General features: G+C 45.9%; 2 protein-coding genes across 3 annotated transcripts; one reads left to right on the plus strand and one right to left on the minus strand.

The window, feature by feature from the left end:
• Positions 1-492: 492 nt before the first annotated feature.
• alc (5'-AMP-activated protein kinase subunit beta-1) lies at positions 493-1,709 on the minus strand. The gene has a single exon (XM_075692809.1). The coding sequence runs from the start codon at positions 1,538-1,540 to the stop codon at positions 698-700; it is 843 nt and encodes a 280-aa protein (XP_075548924.1). The 5' UTR covers positions 1,541-1,709; the 3' UTR covers positions 493-697.
• Positions 1,710-2,074: 365 nt separating this feature from the next.
• On the plus strand, positions 2,075-12,107 carry LOC142582779 (uncharacterized). 2 transcript variants are annotated; one of them, XM_075692810.1, is made up of 4 exons: positions 2,075-2,296; positions 3,405-3,768; positions 7,928-7,990; positions 11,116-12,107. In XM_075692810.1, the coding sequence occupies exons 2-4, from the start codon at positions 3,489-3,491 to the stop codon at positions 11,316-11,318; spliced, it is 546 nt and encodes a 181-aa protein (XP_075548925.1). In that variant the 5' UTR covers positions 2,075-2,296; positions 3,405-3,488; the 3' UTR covers positions 11,319-12,107. The 2 variants fall into 2 exon arrangements, with proteins under 2 accessions (XP_075548925.1, XP_075548926.1); XM_075692811.1 differs by lacking the exon at positions 2,075-2,296 and adding an exon at positions 2,707-2,828.
• The last annotated feature ends 11,321 nt before the right edge of the window (positions 12,108-23,428 follow it).

Here is a 23,428-nt window from a genome sequence, read left to right on the forward strand (position 1 = left end):
TTATATTCCAGGCACATACAATTCCATGCAGAACAGATATAATAGTAACCTTGCTTGGGAAGCTTGGCGCATAGCAAGTTTGGTACCATACACGGCAATGAGGTGTATTAGCAGCATGAAATATGTTTGATCGACCGTTTGCATCAGCTCAGCCAGAAGACACTGCTGTCTATTGGCACCTTTGATTACCTACTGATATAAGTTATCTACCAAACTGCTTACACATCAAAGACGCTTTCTACAGTAAAACAGGCATTGGTTACGTCATCTGCGGCAATGCTTGTCGGATTGAAAGGTGCAAGGACAGGACGGACATCCAGGCACACCTAGCTGCTCAGTTACCATGCACCTTGCAACGGCTTATGCGCATGATGCATGCACAGACAGTCATTGGCGATGTCATACTTGAGATCTCATTATTGCCTGAAGGAACGCAAGAGTCATCGTCAACAGTCAGGCGTCTAGAGGACAGGTCATGGAATGCATCACCGGTAGTAAGTCAACCGAATAGACTTTAATAAACACAACAAGCGAGTGGCAATTATAACATCCTAAAGCTGCCCCCCAAAAGTAAGAAGCGTCTCAAACAGAAGGGAAAAAAATAATCGAAAATGCGGAGGAGGGCACGATATAACTGTGGCTATTCGTATACGGCTACGTGACACCATTAAAAACTGGCCATGCGGGAGCTTTTCTTTCAAATCGGCTTGTACAGCAGCGTCGTGACGTACTTCTTCCGGTACCTGTGCGTGGCACTTAGCACCATGACGCCGTCCTTGATGGACAAAGCGTACAGGTGGTTCAGCATGACATGGTTAGGTTCGGGCAGAAGCGTGGGCTCGCAGCGCAGCGGCGTGTCCTTGTTGAGGATGACCTGCAATAGATGGGGCGGCAGCACGGGCGGTCCCGTCGCCTTCTCGTAGGGCTTGGCCTGCGGCAGCTCCTGAGCGTAGTCGCCCGGAGGCGAGCCGGACACGCTCTGCGTGCCGCTGCCCGAGCTCACACTGTCCATGGCGAGTGCCTCGAACACCTCAAAGTCGGACTGCTTGACGTTGATCAGGTTGTTCTTGGTGCCCATGTCGTTGTCCACGGTCGGCTCGTTCTGGTCGTGCACCCATTGTCCGTCCACCATGAACTTGTACTGGTGGTCGCCCTCGGGCACGTCCAGGATCACCACGAAGTCGCCGTGGCTGTGCACCATCGGGATGGGCTTCCAGTTGGTGAAGGTGCCGCTGATGCAGACGTCTTTGCCGCCGCCTTCCCACTTGAACACGGTGGGCAGCGTGGCCTTTGGCTGGCCGCCTCCGCTGCCTTCAATCGTCGAGGCGCGCGGCCGCATGTCCGAGTCGCCACCCTTTCTAAAGCTCGGGATGTCGTCCGAGTCGTCGAGCGAGGCCTGGTAGATGAAGCGGCTCTTGCGCGACGAGCTGCCGCCCGTCGTGAACTCGAAAGCGCGGTCATCCTTGCCCGGAGACGATGGCGTGTCCGTGTCCGTTGAATAGGCGCGGTCACGCTTGCTGCCCGAACCGGTGTTGCCCATTGGTGATCACAAAGAGTTCTGTCCTTTTTGTTTACGCGCTACGAACTAAAAGAGAAGAGCAACATAACCAACTGGCCACTTCGTAAACAAAATCAATCACAGAACGGCCATTTTATTTGCGCTTTTCGGCCCCTGGTGCGTTTACTCAGTTGTTGCCAGATGATCCGCCGTGCGCCTATGTAGGACTTGTTTTGTTAGATATTTGAGAAAAATAATGACCACGCTCGTGTCCTTATCTAAATAAGATGCTTGAATTATGAACACAAGTACGCTGCTAAACACTAAATACATTATCATGTTTTTTGTTCTACAGATCGTCTAAAATATAGTGCTGTTTTATTTGCCATAAATTCTGTATTCTGTAACCTGTTTTTTTTTTTTTTGTAAACATCGTAATATTTTAACAGAACTTTTTTTTTTACTTTGGCTCTTACTACGTTATTTATATGTTTTGAGTTATTAGCGCTGATTGCTTTATGTTTAGCTGACAGGTTCGGCATGTTTCAGTCGAAGTATTAGGATGCTGAATATTACCAATGTTGTAAGCGCTGCAAGCAACTACGGCGCAGTTGTGTTGTTGCGCGTTGCGCTATGCGCTAGTTGCGTTTTCGGATATCGCGTTCTCGCATGTTTTCGCTTCTCCAGGCGCTATATGTGGGCCCGAGATGGGAAAGTAAGCAGTATTTAATAATTCAGCAAGAAGATTTCCTGCGCTGTGCTCATGTCGTACCTGCGTTTGATCTACTACACCGCGAGGTAAGTCGGAATCACTTCCCGAAAATGTATTGTGACTGGAAACTCCAGCAGTTCGAAATCCAGCGTTCGTTACATTGGACTTTTCTGGTGGTTTAGTACAGAAATTTTTATGGTGGGCAAGATTAAGATAGCAGATGCGTTGGACAGAGAAAGCGGCCGCATTTTTTTTTTTCTTTTTGCGTGTGTGTGTGTGTGTGTTTTGAATGCACCCCGGGTGTTGTGGACACGTCAATACCGCAACCGCCAAGGCGGGGCTAAAATTAATTTCGTACTTCCCGTGGAGAACTTCGTTCGCGCCCAAATTGATAAAGGAGCAAGCATTGAAACCGTAAAGTGTTCTCCGCAGCTATATAAATTGTCCTGTCGAAAGAGTGCGCGACAGACAGTAGGAGACCTACTGGTAACATCTGTGCATATACGTCTGAACACTTGTGTCTCAGGATTTATTGTTTGTTATCCCTTGCTCCTTACCGTTTCGTGCGTTCGATTCCAACTTCAGACACTCTTCCAAGCGCTCTGCCTCCAGCTGCCGGTGCCTACTTCTTTCTTTCTCCTTTCTCAAGGAACGAACGGTTTTTTGCATTGATACGATGAACTTGTTTAACGCTGAAGTGTCCGTAAAGTATGCACACGCGTGCCTAAAGATGCATGTTTATGCGAACTTTGTAAAAAATTATGTGTCCGAAAGTTACGAGTTCCCATCCAACACGTAGCTCTGTAAGAACTGCAGGAATTAAACTTTATTATAGTTGGTACTTTTTTTTTTTTTAGTTTCCTGCCTGAGTCCCGACTTTACATGCGCTAACATTTTTTCAAGCGACTTTATGGGGGAAAATAAATTCCGTATAATTTACGTGGTAAAAAATTGTGTTCAACTGCCCTTTTATTTTACTTTTTTTCTTCATAAAATACACATATTGATATGCACTAATCTGTTCTGTACATAATTTGTACTAGTTCCCACTTAATTATTCGTACTGTCCAGATAGGAACAAGCATGCTCTCTGCAGCTGTGTCCTAAAAACATGTGCAATTCAAATGTGCTAGTTGCTTCCATCCGCTGCCCTCTTTTAACCCATTCACTTCATTGTGTGGTGTTTTATTTCAGGTAAATGTTTAAGCAAGTGCCGGGACACTGCCATGTCAACTCGTTCATGGTCTGACTTGCTAGGTGAAAGCCCCCTTCGGAAGTATGGCCGCTGACACGAGAGATAGCAGTCATGTAGGCAAACCGCCTTTGCTTGCTACAAGTCAAGTGCCCATTATCAACAAGCCGCCTGAAGCTGGCAGGAGAGAAAATGCCAGAGAAGACGAAGATGGAAGCCCTCATGAGGCATATCTCTGGGAGAGTGCCAAAGTTCACGGTGGAGCTAGCAGAGTTGAAAAGGACAAGGCTCCACACAGCCAGTCACACACTTCACGGCCCGCTGAAAGAGACCGCATTGGTTGGGAATGGAAATCCTTGAAAGAGTGTAGGTCATAGCCCCTTTAATTTTCAAATGAAGCTATTGCATATACATATATGTTTACTGATGTGGTTTCGGAGCCAAGAGCATTTCAGAAAAACATGGTGTAATTCAACGTAAGGAGCACCACCGGCCTCCGATTACTATTTTTGCTCAATTTTCTGCTAGGAAATCAGGTGTCGCTAGATTTATGCACCATGCAATGCACTATTGCATTTCATTGTCAGGATGCACCTCAGCTATTGCATGGCGAAAATCTGCTTTCAAACATTTTTTTTAGTTTTAAATTCTTAACCCAAAATATTATATGCTGTATTGACCTTCAGATATACAGCTATTTCATGTAGCATACCATGGAAAGATGGCATAGAATATTTAGGTTATACCCAAACTGGTTGTCTGCTTGCATGAGTAAAAGCAAGGCATTTAGCTGTTTTAAAGAAGAGTGCACTGAGTAGCCAGTGTAGCATCAAAGTTGATACTAGTGCAATTATGGCAACGTGTGTTCTTAGTTCCTGCCTACCACATCCCCATTTACAGCTATCAATAACTGCATACATTGTAGAACATGGTGGAGGATGTACACATGCTGATAAGACAAGCAAGTAGCTTCTGAACACTGAACAAAATTGCACTGTGTCTTCACAGCTTTCTTGACAAGTCCAACCAAGGCCATGTTTCATAACATGTTATGCTATAATGTAACACAGAATGTCTTGCAACGAGGTCAATATTTCAAAATTAGCTGCATTAGTAGAACCTTTTTTTAATATGCTATTGGGATTGGCTATGGCTCGTCATTTACTGCACATGCTGACAGCTCCCACCTCATTATTGTGATGCAACTACGAATGTGGCTCATCTCTTATTCAAGAGCCTGCGCATTATCACACATGCATGGCACAGAACTCATTTGGCGGCAGCAGCAGCAGTAACCCCACAGACTTGGGGAGGGCCAGTGGAGAAAGCTTGAGGCATGTGCCACAGAGATGCAAAGGCTAGGATCCAGTGTGTTTGAATGATTGCCTGAACAATGTTCTAAGTTCCTCTTAGTTCAAAACTTATTGTTTAAATATGTTTCTGTTGTGGCAGAGCCTTTTGTAACTGGGGTGCACAGCTGACAAGGTACTGTTCTGGCTTTCAGAAAAAAAAAAGTATGGATGCTTCAATTTTCAGATGCTACCAGAACTTTCCAGATTTAAGAGAAAACTCATATGTTTGTAAGCACTTAGCAGATTTAGGACCATGTCACTAGTTTCGAGTATAGAGAGGCTCCACTTATAGAAAATGTAAGTGTCAGTTTCTATTTCAACCGATATGTTCTGTGGCAAAAAAAGGGGAAATGAAACACAATGTACTAAATAGGCAAATGTGTCGCACATTGCTGTAAGCATCAGCGACCTGAGCAATGCTGTTGCATCCTGCAGACAACCTTGCTTTCAGCAATGCACAATATTTGTGTGCAGCCTCATGGCATTGACTGTAGATACATCATGACTCGTAGCAACATTCTTTGGGGAACCTGTAACTCTTTTTTCCATCAGTAGTTAGCCTCATGTTCACACAATATTTGGTGTCCAATTATGCTAGCATGACTTAACAGAGCTATCCATGCCAGTCCATCTGTTGATTTTTCTGGGTTCAGGCTATTTGTTGATGTCTGATAAACCTTTTGCCAAATATAGGGGCAGTTTTGTTGCCTGAAGGACCATTCTGGAGTGCCTTGGCTTTCTTTCAAGCTCCAACTATTTAGCTCAATCTCAAAATTTTCTACCGAGACAGTGTTATAGTGTGCTCGGGATAGATGCATGCATGCATGTATCCAAGTATCCAAGCTCCAACTATTTAGCTCAATCTCAAAATTTTCTACCGAGGCAGTGTTATAGTGTGCTCGGGATACATACATACATACATACATACATACATACATACATACATACATACATACATACATACATACATACATACATACATACATACATACATACATACATACATACATACATACATACATGCATGCATGCATCCATCCATCCATCCATCCATCCATCTATCCATCCATCCATGTACATACATACATACATACATACATGCATGCATGCATGCATGCATGCACCCGCCGTGGTTGCTCAGTGGCTATGGTGTTGGGCTGCTGAGCACGAGGTCGCGGAATCGAATCCCAGTCACGGCGGCCGCATTTCGATGGGGGCGAAATGCGAAAGCACCCGTGTGCTTAGATTTAGGTGCACGTTAAAGAACCCCAGGTGGTCAAAATTTCCAGAGTCCTCCACTACGGCGTCCCTCATATTCAGAAAGTGGTTTTGGCACGTAAAACCCCAAATATTATTATTATATGCATGTATGCATACATACATACATACATACATACATACATACATACATACATACATACATACATACATACATACATACGTACGTACGTACGTACGTACATACATACATACATACATACATACATACATACATACATAGTAACTGGATTTTTCAATGGGCCAAAAGTATTTAGAAAGATGAGAAGCACAACTTTGGCAGTTATCTTTGGTTTATTTACCCAACAGCTTCAGTCTGTGGACCAACCTTTTTCAAGATCCCTTGAAAAAGGTCAGTCCACCTACTAAAGGTCAGTGGTTTAGTGTATGTGTGTGCACACAAACATGCACGCACAGCAAAAAAGATGCATGTGTCCCACTTTTGGGAGCTGAGCTGTGCAGAATGGCAACAAGCAAAGCAGGAATAGGGTCTCTTGTCTAGTCTGTCTCTTGGAATGAAAGAGTTGAAGTATAAGTTAATTTGGCAAGGCTGTATACCAAGTTAATGCTGTGATAAGGGTTAAGCAAAGTGTACAGTATAGCCCATGGTTAAGCAGTATGAGCATGAAATTTTTGACTTCTCTTTTGCTTCTTTACAAGGAGCTTCTTGGCCTGAATACCATGTAAAAAATACTAGTAAGCCTTACAGAAGTTACTGTGACATCTTTTCTATGAACCAGTTTCGGTTTCCAGGAGGTGTATGTGTCGTGGCAACAATGGTGCAGAAGGTAGTCACATGGAAGAAGAACACAGTGACATTCTGGTACTTGCTCCAGCTCGCTCAGTTGTCTGCTATGCTTCTACTTGTCACACAGCCAGATTTAGCAGAATCGCAGACAACCAAGTGAGCTCAAGCAAGTGCCAAAACGTCACGATGTTCTCCTCCCATGTGATCACACTCAGCATCATTATTGCCACGACACATACAGCTCCTGGCAAATGAAACTGAAACTGCTTCATAGAAAAGTTATAGTAAATCATATTTCTCTGTAGCTCACTGGTATTTTTTCTACAGTTTTCTCGGGACGTTGATTTAGTGGGGGGAAAAATGACAAATTGTAAGTTTCATGTTAGTACACCTTAAAAGCAAGCACACAATTAGTGCTCTGCCATCAGTTATCGCTAAGATATGACATAAAAGTCCACAGACTCTTTTTTTTTTTTTTATGTATAAGGGTACCATATCAGCCGCTTCTTTACAGTAAAAGTGAACAAAAAGTTCAGTTATGTTGGCTTTATTACTGGTCAGGTTCCTGTTCTTTAATACTGGACCGTGCTGTACATGTGTGGCAGTCTCAATGGTCACCGAGGGTCATCACCACCATCATTGCCGAGGATCATTCATCTCATTAACACCTTTCATTAAACATGGAGAAAATTGTGAGCAATTTGCAATAAAAGCCACTTAACAGCAATTAATTCATGCTAGTCAGCAGTTAGAACATTAACCAATCATGTAAGTGCCCATAAGTAATGTGGCATTGCCACTTGAAACTGTCCATCTTGCACTTATTCTCTTGCTGTAAAAGCGGATGATGATTTTAAGCCTTTCACATGAAAAAGACAGTGCTATGCAAATGATGCCCGCATCATAAATAACAAACTATGCTGTGTTGTTCCCATGTCTTGGATGTGCACATTACATTCTGTTTTGCACATTTAAATTCTGTTTTACGTTTCTACAATATCATCCTCTACCCGATTGTTATTGTTAAGTAACACTTGATTAATTTTTTGTTTAGTATTGTCATTTAATCACACTTTCAGTAGTATTGGGTTAGCACATGATAATGTACTCATTTTCTATAACAGGCAACCTTATTTTCATATTTCAGTGTCTGCGCTGGACTGTGAGCAGCTTCGAAAACTTTGTTCCAAGCTGGCTCAGCTTATCAAACGTAAGTTTCTTTCCTATGTGCATAAAATATGAAAGGTGCTTAAGGTTTCGCATTTGTTTGTTTCTTTTGGCAGTTTCGTGATACTATCAAACTCGAGCATGCAAGAATCTGCAACAGTACTTAATGAGATTATATTGCATACCTGCCAAATCTCTCGAGTTTTCTGTAAAGTTCACTCATTTGGGCTTGTTTTACACCTATACAAATGTTGCACCAATCTTCATTGGAAATAAATTCTGCTTCTGAAAAAGTTTAGCTCGTCGGTGTCTGCACCTTCTGTTGAAAGTCTTCTGATTGTGAAAGAACACCAGAGTGCTACTTGCTTCAAGGAAGTTTATGCAGGCAAGTTCCTGAAGCAGACGAAATTAGTAACACCAAAGTTGCAGAAAAAGTCACCGATCTAAAGACAACTTGTTGCTTGTCAGTCTGCGTGGTTCAAAATTTGCTGTTGCTTATATGCTGTATGTAAAGGTAAATCATTATTAATAAAGTATGTACGTATCCCACGGAGGATGTCTTCTCAAGTTGTTTTTTTTTCCTGTGCTACTCTTCCATTGGTGATGCCTCCCCAGGATGTTTATGAATTTTAATGTTCACATGTTGGCAGGTATCACATTGTATTATGGTTATTAATTTGCATTTAGTTGGAGCTTGTGATGATATTGCATCATAAATGAAATTTATACTTAGCTAAGCAATGATTTTGCCTCCCTATATTTCCTGTTCCATAACTGAGTAACATCAGATGACACAAAATATCTTAACTAAATGTATAAACCATTTCTGATTTCATGAAATTGTCTTGCAGGTTATTAAAAAAGAAATCTTCCTGAATTGACCTTCTTCGAGTAGTCATTTGTCTCAGATTAAGACCTGGCCGAGCTTAGAATAAAAATCCCTTCATGCTGCAGTCATGTTAAATTTGTATCAAATATGATACAAGAGAGAGGGAGATTTACTATGAGAGAAAGTCTGAGAGGTCGGCCTGTATATGATGCGATGTACACACATCTAAACATCGTAAATATAGGCGTGCACCCAGGTGAACGGCAATATACCCTCCACATGACTCTGCTTCTGCTAAGAGGGGAGGGGGCACAAATCAACAGTAAAGTCATTAGTAACATGTCCCACGAACACTTTTGACGGTTGCTTTAGCCTTCTGAGCAAGTCATGTCACTGTCTTCTAACTATGCTTCTATCATTCAGCATTGGTCAAAAGAATGCAGGCTTTTTCATTATTTGGTGAAGACAGGATGAGGATGTGTACAAGCTAGGACGTTAGAGTCATGTTATCCATGTTTGTTAGCATCCAGAGCTGTTATTGCCACCTTGAAAAGCACAGTGCAAGATCTTTTTGAGGTTGTTTTTCATTTCTTAGAAGTTGTAACTTTTTAAACTGTCTTTGTTTGCACTAAAGAGAGTTCTAATAAGAAACATAAATTTACATATGTTTACATAATTACATAAATTTACATAAATTTACAGAAACATAAACTAACAACACTTCATGGGGTTTCTCATACAAAAAGAGAAAGCCTGTAATATTTTTCTTTACACCGGCTTGTGTTATAGTGCATGGTTACAGGTCACTTAAAGTCAGCTCTCAGCGAAATACACATTCCACAACAGCCTAGCACATCCTAATATGGAAGTGTGAGAAGGGATTATTGCATAAGCGACAAATATTATTTTCTATGGTAGGTTTATGTTTCTTGTTGAATGTCCACAAGGTGTCTCGCATTGGATAACGCAGCATGAAAAGGAAAGTGGATGGCAGGGGAAGGGATGTAAGATAGTTTGGCCCCCCCTAATGAAATGGCCTGCACACGCCTATGGCTGTAAGACTTTTTACATTTGTGTGGTCTGTAATGGAAAGCTTGTTAAAGAGGTCCTACAAAACTACCTAAAAGATCGCTGGGCAGCACCGATAGCCGCATCATGATGCAACAATTTCATGCACTTCATGCGCCGAATATGACATCACTGTCTGGTGCGGTGATCATTGGTTGAAAATGTTATGTGGGATTTATGATTGCATGATATTGCAAATGTAAAAAACTATTGACATTATATTTTAAAGTCATTTTAAGTATTGCCTAGTTATCACATAGCCATGAGCAAAGTATTGTAACCATAGAAACAACACGTCAGCATACCGAGAACAAGGCATGCCACTGGCCATCTCACGGAAACTGTTCTAACCATATAAGTGGCTCCATGACCTCTGAAATCAAACTGTGGCAGCCAATCGTGGAAGCCATGGTGATGCCATCGACAGGCTGAGCAGGCTTGGCAACCATGGCACACCTACTTCCCTTAAGTAACATTGATGCTCTGCGGATATTGGGTACCACACCACCGCATCATGGGAAAGTGAACTGTGGCATGCAGAGGTGCGAAAATTTGAGTTGGGGGTCACCCTCGTTTTGCTTGTATGTTGATGTTTGTGAGACCGATAATTTAGGATTGTGTGCATTAAATATAATGATTGATTTTGCTTTGGGCACTTTCACATGATAATAAAAGGTCATGAGCAAATATGGTGGCATTAAAAAAGTGTTGCAGGGGCTCTTTAAAGACCAAAATGAACTTGAACATAAGTGGGGCTCATTATTTCAGTCAAAGTGGATTGCCTGTCATTTTTGCGCAGTGACACAGCAATACTTTTGTTGTCAGTATGCGCTCTACTTGAACTGCATTAACTCATTCCATATAGTATAGTGTTATGATTTTCCTCCACCATGGTCCCGTGCATTTTATTTTCATGTGGAAAGAATAAACTTCATTTATAATCCATTTCATACTTGGCAGGCAATGTTGCATAAGCTTTGGAGTAGTGTGGTCATGGAAGTCTTATTCATTTGTGTTTCGCAGTGCAATCGTTCTTTATCTCAACACCTTATACCAGACAACTGCTTCGTATGTTACAACTACTACTTGTGGACATAACTAAGGTCGCATCAGGTCGCATACATATTATTCGTAACCATTTGTGCTTCCAGTATGCACTATAGTATGTTTTGGTTGTAAGTGTAAGTGGTGCCTTGTGGCCACTAGTCGCAGAAAAATGTCATTTTGCTTGTTTGCAAAATCGCTGTGAGATTTTTGGGACCTTATTTCAGAGCGCTCCATGGATCTGGCACCTTTGCTCGAGGAGCACCACAACCTGCAAGAGGAAGTTGACGCACGTAATGTTGTCATACAGCAGCTTCTGAAAATCACCTGCCAGCAAATGGAGCTGCCACGGAGGCCCATCCAAATGTCTGTTATATTCCCGGAAAGCAAGTCCGACGAAGACGAGTCTGACGCTGCCTTGTACAATTGATCTCGCTGGGACACTTGGCATGTAGTGCTTTCAAAGTCCTCTTTGGGCATACACTTTTCTTGCGCACAGTATTGTTCTGCCACCTTTTTGTGTCTCAGAACGCCCTAAAGTCATTTTTTTATTGCCACTTGTTGAGCCAGCTGCACGGGTATTTGCAATGTATATTCCAATAAAGTGCCATGCACAGTTTTTGCACCTGTGCATCTGTTCCAGTTGCAGCAGTTTACTCTCTACAGTTGGCATCAAAAGTTTACGTATCATGGGATCTAAGAAAATGCTGAATATTTCTGCTGCCTGGTCATGCAGCTTGGTGTTTGGATTTCAAGTCTACACTGATACACAAGGATGACATAGTGTTGTACACTACTGGCTGTAAGCACAAGCTGCTAGAAAATTCAATGTTCTCTCGGCTCTCACAGTTTTTAAATGTTTGATGCCGGCTGTGCACATTCATTGCTGTGCGTGTTCATTTACACTAATAAAGGTGCCTGCTTGCACTTTCCAGCGTTTGGAGGCATTAACTGTGCCAGGAAAAGATACTCACTGTTTCTGGTAGCATGCAGGGCATGCAGCCAAAGAAAACCAAGCTTCAGCTGTTTTCACAGGGACAGCCCAGCTTGCCATTATAATTTTGTATAATGTGCAGCAAACAAGCTCAGCGTGATTATCGGGGTGTTCTGTTGCTTTTATGTAGCTTGTCAGTAAACTGCCTTGCTGAATCAATCACCGGATGAAGCAAGAATACTGCAAATATGGGATGTGAAAGAATAAATGTTTTTGCTTCTCTTGGTTGTGCTGCTGCTTTCAAGAAAGTGCATTGTTCTGTGACAGTTGTGTCAGCTGTCTGAACAGTGAGAAGAAAATGCCAAGTTTTAGTGGTTTATTGAGGGTGAGATGTCGGATATGTGGTGTCCTTGGAGCTCACAGTAACTATGCTGGTCACAAACATGGATTAAGACACATTCCCCCTAATAACCTTCCTGGATGTGCAAGAGCACATTACTTAATTCATTCTTGAATAAAAAGATTCGTGACGGCTCCATGTAGTAATATAGGAACATATGTTGGCTAAAATTAATGTGCAGTGACGCCCACCTTTGGTGCTTTAATGTAGCTATGTATGACTGGCTAAATGAAATGTTTCTGCCCCAGATTCTTTTTCAGCATGTTCTCATGTGATATGTGTAGTGCCAGCAATTTAAACGAATACAGGATTTTTCAGGTTTGCCATACTGAAATTGTTGAAGAGATCTTTGATAATTAGCTGTCAAACTAACTGTATTTATTCTCCCACTCCCTTCTCTCATCACCAATCTCGCAAGTGGCATTGCATGCTGCACAATACCGGGTGTTTCTATGAAGGCTAAGTAATATTTAAAAATAGCCTTTTTGAAATAAAAGGACGGTGCCTTCGGAAACATGCAGGCAATGGTGGCTATCACGGGGTGATGATTGATACGGGGTAATTATAGTCGCTAATTAAGAAAAAATAATTTTAATATTTTTGTTTCAATGCGCTCATCGTACATGGGAAATTGAAGCGGCCTCTAGGTACGCCATGTATCAACTTTTTGATCTGGAAGAAAATGCGATTACACCGCCATGGAACTGCGGCACGACAAATTTCGGCTATCAGAGCACGCAAAATCGAAACTCTGAGGCTGCAGAGAGTGCAAACAACGCCTCCAAGATAGCGCAAGACCTGTGCACTTCGATTCATGATATGCTACTGTGCCGACTTCCATAGAATTTAACGAAGTCACGCCGGGCTTGACAATGGAAATTTCAGTTCAAGTAGCATGACGCCGTAAAGCGCAGTGCACAGGCGTGCTATTTAGGTTGGTGCAAAGCTGTCGACCTCGAGGCGACGTTCGGTTTACGTCAACCAGCGGCGGGCAGCCAGCGCGATCCGGGGTCCTCGCGGTCGCAGCGATGTAAGAACGATCAAGAGAAAATCGTTTATCTCATATACCTTCCCTACACTTACAAGAACTTTGAACGCATTTCGTGAAAAACCCCAGCTGGACTCGGAAGTATTGCACCGGCAGAGGCGTCCGCACGCGCCCTTGTCGGCAAGTGCGTCTACCTGCCAACACGCAGCTGGCAGCTAGCGTAGCGCGATTGCTGCAGCGCTTCCGTTGCAAAGCTGGGCCATCAAACACAACAGTCTATAAATAGCTCACTGCGTATATTGAGGTTATGCAGGCATGCGGGAGGCGGCCTCCTATAGTTAAAAAAAACTCAATTTCTAAATAAGCTGGAGCGCTAGCGTACGAGCTGTGCTCCAAATCTGCGGTCAGTCGAGGTATATAGTGGGTATTTCACGTAACTTGTGCCAAGGATATCTTTTAAAAAAAGAGTGGTTAGCTAGCAGCTGAATGAAACAAACGGCATATGGTCTGTCGTCATGTGGCGCTCCTTTGAGTGTATTAATTAATTGAGATGAATTATGCAAAATTTTTAATATTCACCTTAGGGTCAAGTGCGTTTCCTTGCGTTGTAGAGGGGGTCCGGAAACGACCGATCCAATTTTTTGTGGCAACTTACATGCTGCGTGGTGATATTTTAGACGTTTAAAAAAAGCCCGCGAAATACGAAATAAAGCCATGTGACTGAGCTCATGCGCTATCGTATTGCAGCGCTCTCCTGGTTCCAATTTGTTCAGTGACCTAATGAGTGAATGGGACAGGTCATCATCAAGGTGTGAGGCGTCGTAGCTAGCCCATGCGGGTTAGGTTTTATATCTCGCTTAAAGCACGTTATTTTTTAATTCCCTTTACTGCCGTCATGGTAAAGACCTCAGTTGATCGAATAGTACACACAAACGCACACACACAAGCGCGCACACACGATTTGGCATCTGGGATCTCTTGCTTATAGTACGTAAGCATAGTCATCGTGTAGCTGAAAAGCGCAGGGGAGTGTGTGAAGCTGGCTTTCCCCTACAACGATACTAATTGTTGAGAAGCCAGCTAACAGGAACTTTTCCCTTTAAGGAGCCCTGATACGATCTCGACTGGGTGAAGTGGCTCTTCAACGCAAGAATCGGGAAACGACGATGAAGGAGGGCATCACGATGATGAAGAAAGAGTAGAGAAGATTGTATTCACTTCATTGGTACGTGATTGTGACTTTCATTCGAGTCTCGAGCGGTTCTGATTAACACGGGGGCCAGGACGGCCTTAATTAATAGCCCCTGGCGGTCCTGTGGTCGTCAACGCTGCGTGGTAACCTGTGGAAGTAGGTTCTGCCGTCGAGTTCCTGACCTTCGGGTTTTCTTCGTCCTTCCCTTTGTGTCAGCTCGGGGAATAAAAGGGTACGTTGGCGCTGTTTCGGAGAAGAGGGCAACTATATGTATATATATGGGGACGCCCGCTTGAACGCTTCTCACACTTGACAGGTCACTAGTACGGGAGCCAAAGCAGCCTTAATTACCCCTTGCGGTATTGTGGTTGCCGACGTCTTCCCGTGGAGCCTGTGGAAGCATTAGTGCATTCGTCAGGCCCTGTCGTACGCTGACGGCCTCCCACCCTTCCGTTTGTCGTCTCTTCGACCATCCCTTTGTGTCAACTCTGGGAATAAAGGGCTGACGCCGTTTCCGAGAAGAGGACAATTATGTTGACATGGGGACGCCCGCTTCTCGAACGCTTCTCACATTTGACAGGTCGAGGACCAGGCTTACTGCAGCAGCCTTTTCTGGGACGAGGCAATCATCTTGTGATGGGAACGTACGCCTGAATGTCTCTAACTCTTGACAGGTTGATCATAACAGCGCCTCACCATGCAGGTCTGGCCATGTTGAGCTGACAAGCGCAGTGCATACAATGTGCGCTAACGATCGTGTCAGCTAATTAAGTATTACGTCACTACGCGAGCGGAAAGAGCTGATATTTCAAACCGAATTCCATTTACCCTTCTCCTCGCGGGCGCCGCGCTCCAATTAAGCCAGAGGGTGACGTATACGTTCTACCTACGCACATGTGTTTGTGCTCATAGTGGCCCGTGCCTTCGAGAATTATTCAGGGCAACATCTGTTATTTGTACAATTTGTTGGTTCAATAATAGACGAATTGATGTTTAGAGAAACAATTAAACACACAAACCGAATATATATATATATATATATATATATATATATATATATATATATATATATATATATATATATATATATATATATATATATATATATATATATATATATATATATATATATATATATATATAGGCATAAGACCCGCCGTGGTTGCTCAGTGGCTATGGTGTTGGGCTGCTGAGCACGAGGTCGCGGGATCGAATCCCGGCCACGGCGGCCGCATTTCGATGGGGGCGAAAATGCGAAAACACCCGTGTGCTTAGATTTAGGTGCACGTTAAAGAACCCCAGGTGGTCAAAATTTCCGGAGTCCTCCACTACGGCGTGCCTCATAATCAGAAAGTGGTTTTGGCACGTAAAACCCCAAATATTATTATTATATAGGCATAAGAAGCCAACAAAGCACGCCTAGGAGGGCATAGGGTAAATTATCAGCAGTTCTTAATTTAATTAACGAAGGGATAAAAATTTGGCAAAGACTCTTACGCCTGCTTACGTGTGGAAATGCGAAAGCATTATGTTTCCTTTGGTGAAATGTCTCTTACCGCTTGCTCCATGTCCGCGCAAGCTCTCGCCTGCGTTCTCACGCCAAGCGCCTCAACACGCTCGCTTGGCCACGAGGAGTTCAGAGTTCGGAGGACCGCTCAGTGCCGTTCAATTGGACGTTAATGCTTTTTATTTTATACACTCATGACGTGGCGCCACCTCTATCCTCTCCATTGGCTGCACCGTCCCGTGTGCAATGACGCACGCGCTAAGCCAATTGGCTAGGCACAGTCAACGAGAACCGTGTAGCCGCCGTGGCGTCGTGCAAGCGTGCTTGTATCGTATCCGGGAGGCTCGGATACGATTCCCACCCGGACCTTAATTTTAAAAATTTGTATTTTCAAATCCATTAATTTACTTTTGTTTAGGAACCTACCTGAGAAATTTGACGTCAATCCGAGCATTTTATTACGTGTTTTTGCTCTTTGGTACCGAGAGGTCACGATATCTAGCCTCTCTATAGTTATGCTGACTACGCCGACAGATTTTCCCGTTAATAAGTGGAAGTGAAAGTGGATGAAAAAACAAATGGCCGCAGGTGGGATACAAAGCCCATGTCTTCGCATTACGCGTGCGGTGCTCTTACCAGTTGAGCTACCCCGGCGCCGATCTCCTGTCCACGTGCCTTCCGCGGTATTTATGTCTACCTACTAGAACTAACCCTGGGAATGTTAGCCAGCGCCACCACTCACGGCCTTGATGCCTGGACGGCGGACGTGGAACATCCTTTTTGTCGCAGGCGTCAGCTGCGAACTTTTTTTATCGCGGCACGTGTGAACTTTTTTTATTACAATTATATAGGCACTCCAGGTGCATTTCTGCCGTCGGCGTCGCCGTGAGGTTCCATACTAAGTCCAAGGGCGATAAAATCGTCGCCGCACGCCATGTGCTGTATATGTGCGCGTGAAAATGTGCGAGGGTGAGCCGGCGACAGCGGCTCTATATCGTGCACGCAAAAGAGGAAAGCGGGGTGGAGGCGGCCAGTCTTCCGTCGCGCGCTAGGCTCCCGGGAGAGGCTAGGGAGGGGGGCGGGTTATATGCTCCGGGCCCTAAAACCACCTACGATGGGAACGGTGTCCACCGTGCGCATTGTTTTCGCGGCTTATTTCACGTTCATGCGAGACGCAGCACGAAGGTCAATTCGCTCGCTGCAGTGAGCTTCCTGGGTCATCGAGTGAGATGTGTTCATATGTTTGCTTGTGCGCGCGTGACACCATGCTTGTTAATTTAGTTTGTATGCCTATGTTTACTTGTGATGAAACTGCTATCCTTACTTCCTATAGCTAGCTGTTCACTAATTTCCTATCGCAATCGGTGCTTAGCTGACAATCGACAGAAGCAGGACGACGGCAACAACTGTAGTGTGGTGGCTATGGCATGGTGAGTGCATTGTTTTTACTACGGTGAACAAACGTTACAGTTAACCTGTTCTGTTACGACCAGTGGCGTAGTAACGGGGGGGAAGGGGTTGAGGTGCCAGTGCCAGATGGAGGAGCGGTATCATATATGTCTGTCATATATGCCGGCTTCACTGGGCGTAAATGGTAGCGTAACGATTTATGTGTGGGGCGCTCGTGAGGTGTGCTCATGTCCCATCATGGTTTGCGTATCGTGAATATGTATACAGTGTTCCATTTATCAGTTCTGTATCAGTTTCGCGGTATTTAATAAAAATACTGTTTCCTAATCATAGCTAACCATCTCTTTCTCATTTTGTTGTTGTCACGGTGGCGTGCCACAGGGCGGGGTATTGAGCGCTATTCTCTTTAACCTAACTAAGGTTGGCCTTGCTAAAATACTACCCAAGACAATTCACCTACCAATGTGCGCTGATGATATTTGTCCTTGGTCTTCTGCGGTGACTCGTCTTCAAGTGCGCACAAGAATTCAGTGGGCAACCACCTGAACTTGTTCGTATCTTCGCAGACAAGACCCGTGGCACCGTACCCTCTTTCTCGGAATGGCCAGGGTATCAGGTAACAGAAGTATCACCGCTTCTTAGGTGTGATTATTGACAGGAACCTTTCATGGTGCCCCACTGCATCTACCTGAAGCGGAGACTAATTTCGATTGTATATATAATGAGGTTCCTGTGTGGAAAAACCTGGGGCACGTCGGTACGGTCCATGTTGCAGCTGTACAGAGCACTGTTTCTGAGCTCTTTATATTACAGCTTGCCTGGTTTCGGCGAACACAGGTAAAACAAACATTCGTACCCTCAAACTTTGGAAGGCCAGGCTCTACGGACATGTCTTGGACTACCACAATGCGCCTTGACTCACGCAACACTCTTGCGTACTAGTGACTAGTTGGTTCCAACTGTTACGTTTCGCCTACGACGCGCGGTTTAGCCGGCGCGACTGCAACAAAGCGGCAGACATTTTGGCCCGTTCGGCGTCGCCGCTACGCCTCCCCGCCAAGCGCGTCCAGGCATGTTCCGATGCCACGTGTCTTCATGTGCGTGTGTGAGTGTATGTGCATATTGTGCCCGACCGGCGGCGACACGACAGTGTGAGCCACCTTCTCCTCCCCATTGTGCCCGACCGGCGGCGACACGACAGTAGGAGTCACCTTCTCCTCCCCATTGTGCCCGACCGGCGGCGACACGACAGTAGGAGTCACCTTCTCCTCCCCATTGTGCCCGACCGGCGGCGACACGACAGTATGCGTCACCTTATCCCATTGTACAGTCACGTGCTCGTCTATAGAGGGGTTCCTTCTTGCCCTCAACTGCGAGAGTATAAAAACAGCTGCCCCCGGACGCCAAAGGAAGGGCTCCGATTTCTTCTGTTGAGTAAAGTGCACTCCCGTCTCTCTACTTCGGTCAACCTGACCGCCAACTCTTTGCGATGTTAGAATAAACAAGTTGTTTTGTTGTTACCAGTCGACTCATGCTTTGCCGGGACCTTCGGATGCTTCCAGTTGTACCCCAGGCCGCCAGGCCAACGCTACCCTTGGGGCTTGCGACCCAGGTGCAACAACGGGCGTCAGCGCCGAGTTCCCAACAACTCGTGCCACCGGTACGACCACAACAACTGTCTGCCAGCGGTGAGATCGCGACAACGGAGGCCAGCAGCGAAGAGATGCAGTTGACTGTATGCTGAGCAGCTCAACGACCATCCGGGAGCAGTGCAACGAGCCCTGTGTGATGACTGGTTGCCTGCAGCGGAACGACTGCGCTGAACTCTTGGCTGCGAGGTTTGGTGAGTGCGGGACTTTCTTCTTCTGAGCTTTGCCAGGCTTTTGTTAGTGTCAGAAACAGAGCTGGTAAATGTGGTTGTCGTTGCTGCCGGGTTAGTTTGCGGCAAGACAATAGTAAGCAGTAGAGAAAGCAGCATTCAGAGCAGCCATGGATTTGAAGTCGTTGCGCAAACCGAAATTGCTGGAGCTTGCAAGAGAGTTGGGTCTAGATGTCTCGGACAAACTCAGAAAACCAGAACTGCTAAAGGCTATTCTTGAGTTAGAAGCTGAGGATGACGAGCTGTCGGAATGCCTTGAGACCATTGAGGAAAGGGAGACGGCAAAAAGACAGGAGCGCGAAATTAAAGAACAGAAAGAAAAAGAAGAGTGTGAACGTAAAGAACAGAAAGAGCGAGAGCAACAAGAGAAAAAAGAAGAGCGTGACCGTCAACACGCTTTGGAAATGAAGCGTCTCGAGATAGAGATGGAACGCGCTCGTAATGGAAGTCAGGCACACGGTGCAGGAGAACGAGTATTGTTCAAAATGACTGACCTGATGCGGCCGTTTAAGCTTGGAGAGGACATTGGTTTGTTCCTGGTTAACTTTGAGCGAACGTGCGAGAAGCAGGGGTTCTCTCGGGAAACGTGGCCACAGCGCTTGCTCACTTTGTTACCCGGCGAGGCGGCCGACGTAGTCGCTCGCTTGGATAGAGAGGAAGCAGAGGATTTCGACAAAGTGAAATCGAGTCTGCTAAAAAAGTACAGGCTGTCAGCGGAGGCGTTCCGTCGGAAGTTTCGGGAAAATGAGAAAGGCAGAAGTGAGTCATACACAGAGTTTGCGTACAGGCTTATGTCAAACATGCAGGAGTGGCTCAAAGAAGAGAAAGCGTTTGGTGACCACGAGAAAGTTCTGCAGTGTTTCGGGCTAGAACAGTTTTATAGTCGGTTACCGGAGAACGTGCGGTACTGGGTCTTGGATAGGCCAGACGTTTGTACGGTGGCTAAAGCCGCTGAGCTAGCCGAGGAGTTTGTGACGCGTCGGGCTCGCGGAGCTAAGGACGGTCAAAAGGGTGAATTTGGCTCGAAGTTTGAGAGGCCGAAGTTCACACCCATGAGAGCAAAGGGGAACACACGTAGTGCGGATGCGAGTGAAAGCAGTCCGACAGAACGTAAGGAGACGGCGGCAGCCAAACGCAGAAAGCGGTTCGAGATGAGGCAAGCGCGCGTTTGTTATACGTGCCAGAAGCCGGGTCACTTTTCGGCGCAGTGTCCGGAAACAAAACCAAAAGTTGTGTTTTTGTCAATATGCAGCACTGACGAGAACATGAAGCTTCTCGAGCCTTACATGCGAGACCTCCTCGTGAACGGGAAAGAGTGCCGAGTGCTTCGCGATTCCGCAGCTACAATGGATGTAGTTCACCCCTCTTACGTAGAACCCGATATGTTCACGGGCGAGTGCGCGTGGATCAAGCAAGCCGTGGAAGCTCATAGTGTGTGTCTGCCGGTAGCAAAAGTGCTTATTGAAGGACCTTTCGGAGCGCTTGAGACGGAGGCCGCAGTGTCATCTATGCTGCCCCCCCAGTACCCGTACCTATTTTCGAACAGGTCCGATCACCTCCTGCGCGAGAAGGGGCTTTTGTTTGGTGAGGCTAGCGTTCAGGCCTTAACCAGATCGAAGGTTCGGGAGCTCGCTGCAAAGGCGGTAGTTCCGGGCCCACGTTGGCGAACAATGAGAAAGGGTCAGTGGCGCAGCAAGCCGATATTCAGAGCACGCCCGAACTGAATAAAATTGAGTCTGTAACGTTAAAGGCACCAGATACTGGAGAGGAAAATCCCGATGCGGGAAAGTTAGAAGAGCTATCTGCAGATTTGCTCATCGCGCCTACGTCAGACGGACTTGATAGGTTGCTAAAAGTCAGCCGGTCGGCTTTGATAGCCGAGCAAAAGAAGGATGGTAGCCTAGAAAACATACGCTGCAATGTCAAGGAAGGTATCGCCAGGAAAAATGCGCGTTTTGTGGAAAGAGGTGGAGTCCTGTACCGGAAGTATCTAAACCGCAGAGGAGTGGAGTTCGATCAGCTGATCGTTCCTCAATGCTATCGTCAGGATCTGTTGCGCTTGACGCATGGGGGTTCGTGGTCCGGACACCTTGGAGTTAAGAAAACTAAGGACCGTCTCTTGCAAGAGTACTATTGGCCAGGGTGTTTTCGGGACGCAGACCATTTCGTGAGGACATGTGACACCTGTCAGCGGGTGGGCAAACCAGGGGACAAATCGAGGGCGCCGTTGAAGTTGGTACCTATCATTACGGAGCCTTTTAGACGGCTCGTTATTGATACAGTGGGACCTCTGCCGGTAACAGCCACGGGGTACAGACACATTTTGACTGTGATCTGCCCAGCGACAAAGTTCCCTGAAGCAGTGCCGCTTAAAGAACTCAGCTCAGTTGAGATAGTCAATGCACTACTGTCCATATTTGCGCGAGTTGGTTTTCCTGCGGAAATCCAATCAGATCAGGGCACAGTGTTTACTAGCGCTTTGACGACAACTTTTCTCGAAAGGTGTGGGGTAAAGCTGTTACACAGCTCAGTGTACCACCCACAGTCGAATTCCGTTGAGAAGCTCCACTCCGTCATGAAGCGCGTGTTGAGAGCATTGTGTTTTGAACATCAAACTGACTGGGAGCTGTGTCTGCCTGGGGTGATGTTTGCATTACGGACCGCGCCGCATGCGGCTACGGGGTTTTCGCCAGCTGAGCTGGTGTACGGTCGCTCGCTTCGGTCTCCGCTTCGCATGCTTCGAGAATCGTGGGAAGGCAGGGGCGACGACCCAGTCGTGGTGGAGTACGTGCTTAAGCTCCTCGAACGCTTAAGAAGGGCACATGAGTTGTCAGGTGAAGCAATGGCAAAGGCCCAGCAGAGGGCCAAGGTTTATTATGATCGGACAGCCAGGGCCCGTCGTTTTGAGGTGGGCGATGAGGTCATGATATTGCGCACATCGCTAAACAACAAACTAGACGTGCAGTGGGAGGGCCCAGCACGAATTGTTCAGAAACTGTCGGACGTTAACTACGTGGTAAGTCTGCCAGGAAAGCGGAAAGCACAGCAAGTTTACCACTGTAATCTGCTCAAACCTTATAGACAAAGGGAAGCAGTGGTGTGCATGATGGTAAACGTTCCTGAAGAGCTTCCGGTCGAGCTTCCGGGACTAGGCTCAGTGACGAACAGGGAAGACACCGGTCAAGTCATTAGTGACTTAGTCAGTGGAGCATCGCTGTCGCGTGAGCAGAAAACCGAACTACACCAGCTCTTACAAGAGTTTCAAGGTCTGTTCTCTGAGAGGCCTGGTAGGACTTCTGTCCTTACTCATGACATAGAACTTACCTCCCCAGAGCCAATACGATCCAAGGCGTACCGGGTGTCACCCCGCCAGAGCGATATTATGGAGGCTGAGGTAAAGAAAATGCTACAGCTCGGTGTTATTGAGGCAGGTGAGAGTGATTATACCTCCCCTTCGATTTTAGTTGAGGTACCGGGCAAGGAACCTCGTCCTTGCGTCGACTACCGCAGGCTTAATTCCATCACTAAGGATCAAATTTATCCGATCCCTAACATCGAGGAGCGCCTTGAGAAAGTTAGTAGCGCTCAGTTTATTTCCACCCTAGATCTTGTCAGGGGTTATTGGCAGGTTCCACTTACAGAAGAGGCTAGTAGGTATGCGGCGTTCATTTCACCAATGGGAACATTCCGTCCTAAAGTGTTGAGTTTTGGTTTGAAGAACGCGCCATACTGTTTTTCAAGCCTCATGGATAAAGTGTTGCGGGGACAGCAAGAATTCGCTTTACCGTATCTAGACGACGTAGCGATATTCTCCGCATCCTGGTCTGAGCATATGGCACACTTGCGGGCAGTGCTAACCCGCCTGCGCGAAGCGGGCTTGACAGTAAAGGCTCCTAAGTGCCAGTTAGCACAGGCCGAGGTTGTCTACCTCGGTCACGTGATTGGTCAGGGTCGTCGCCGCCCCTCTGAAATAAAGGTGGCCGCTGTGCGAGACTTCCCGCAACCGCGCACGAAGACCGATATTCGGTCGTTCTTAGGTGTCGCCGGCTACTATCAGAGGTACATCCCCAGGTACTCTGATATCGCGGCTCCCCTGACGGATGCTCTAAGAAAAACAGAGCCTCAAACAGTCGTCTGGGACGAGACAAAGGAAAGAGCTTTTAGCGCCCTAAAGAGTGCCCTAACAAGCCAGCCTGTGCTACGATCGCCAGACTATACAAAAGGGTTCGT

Source organism: Dermacentor variabilis, chromosome 5, assembly GCF_050947875.1.
Source record: "Dermacentor variabilis isolate Ectoservices chromosome 5, ASM5094787v1, whole genome shotgun sequence".
NCBI classification, from domain to species: domain Eukaryota; kingdom Metazoa; phylum Arthropoda; class Arachnida; order Ixodida; family Ixodidae; genus Dermacentor; species Dermacentor variabilis.

Coding starts and splice junctions, on each gene's coding strand:
- alc (XM_075692809.1), bottom strand. CDS start 1,540: ATGGGCAACACCGGTTCGGGCAGCAAGCGTGACCGCGCCTATTCAACG.
- LOC142582779 (XM_075692810.1), top strand. CDS start 3,489: ATGGCCGCTGACACGAGAGATAGCAGTCATGTAGGCAAACCGCCTTTG. Junction 3,769..7,927: donor ATGGAAATCCTTGAAAGAGT/GTAGGTCATAGC, acceptor TTCATATTTCAG/TGTCTGCGCTGGACTGTGAG. Junction 7,991..11,115: donor GCTGGCTCAGCTTATCAAAC/GTAAGTTTCTTT, acceptor ACCTTATTTCAG/AGCGCTCCATGGATCTGGCA.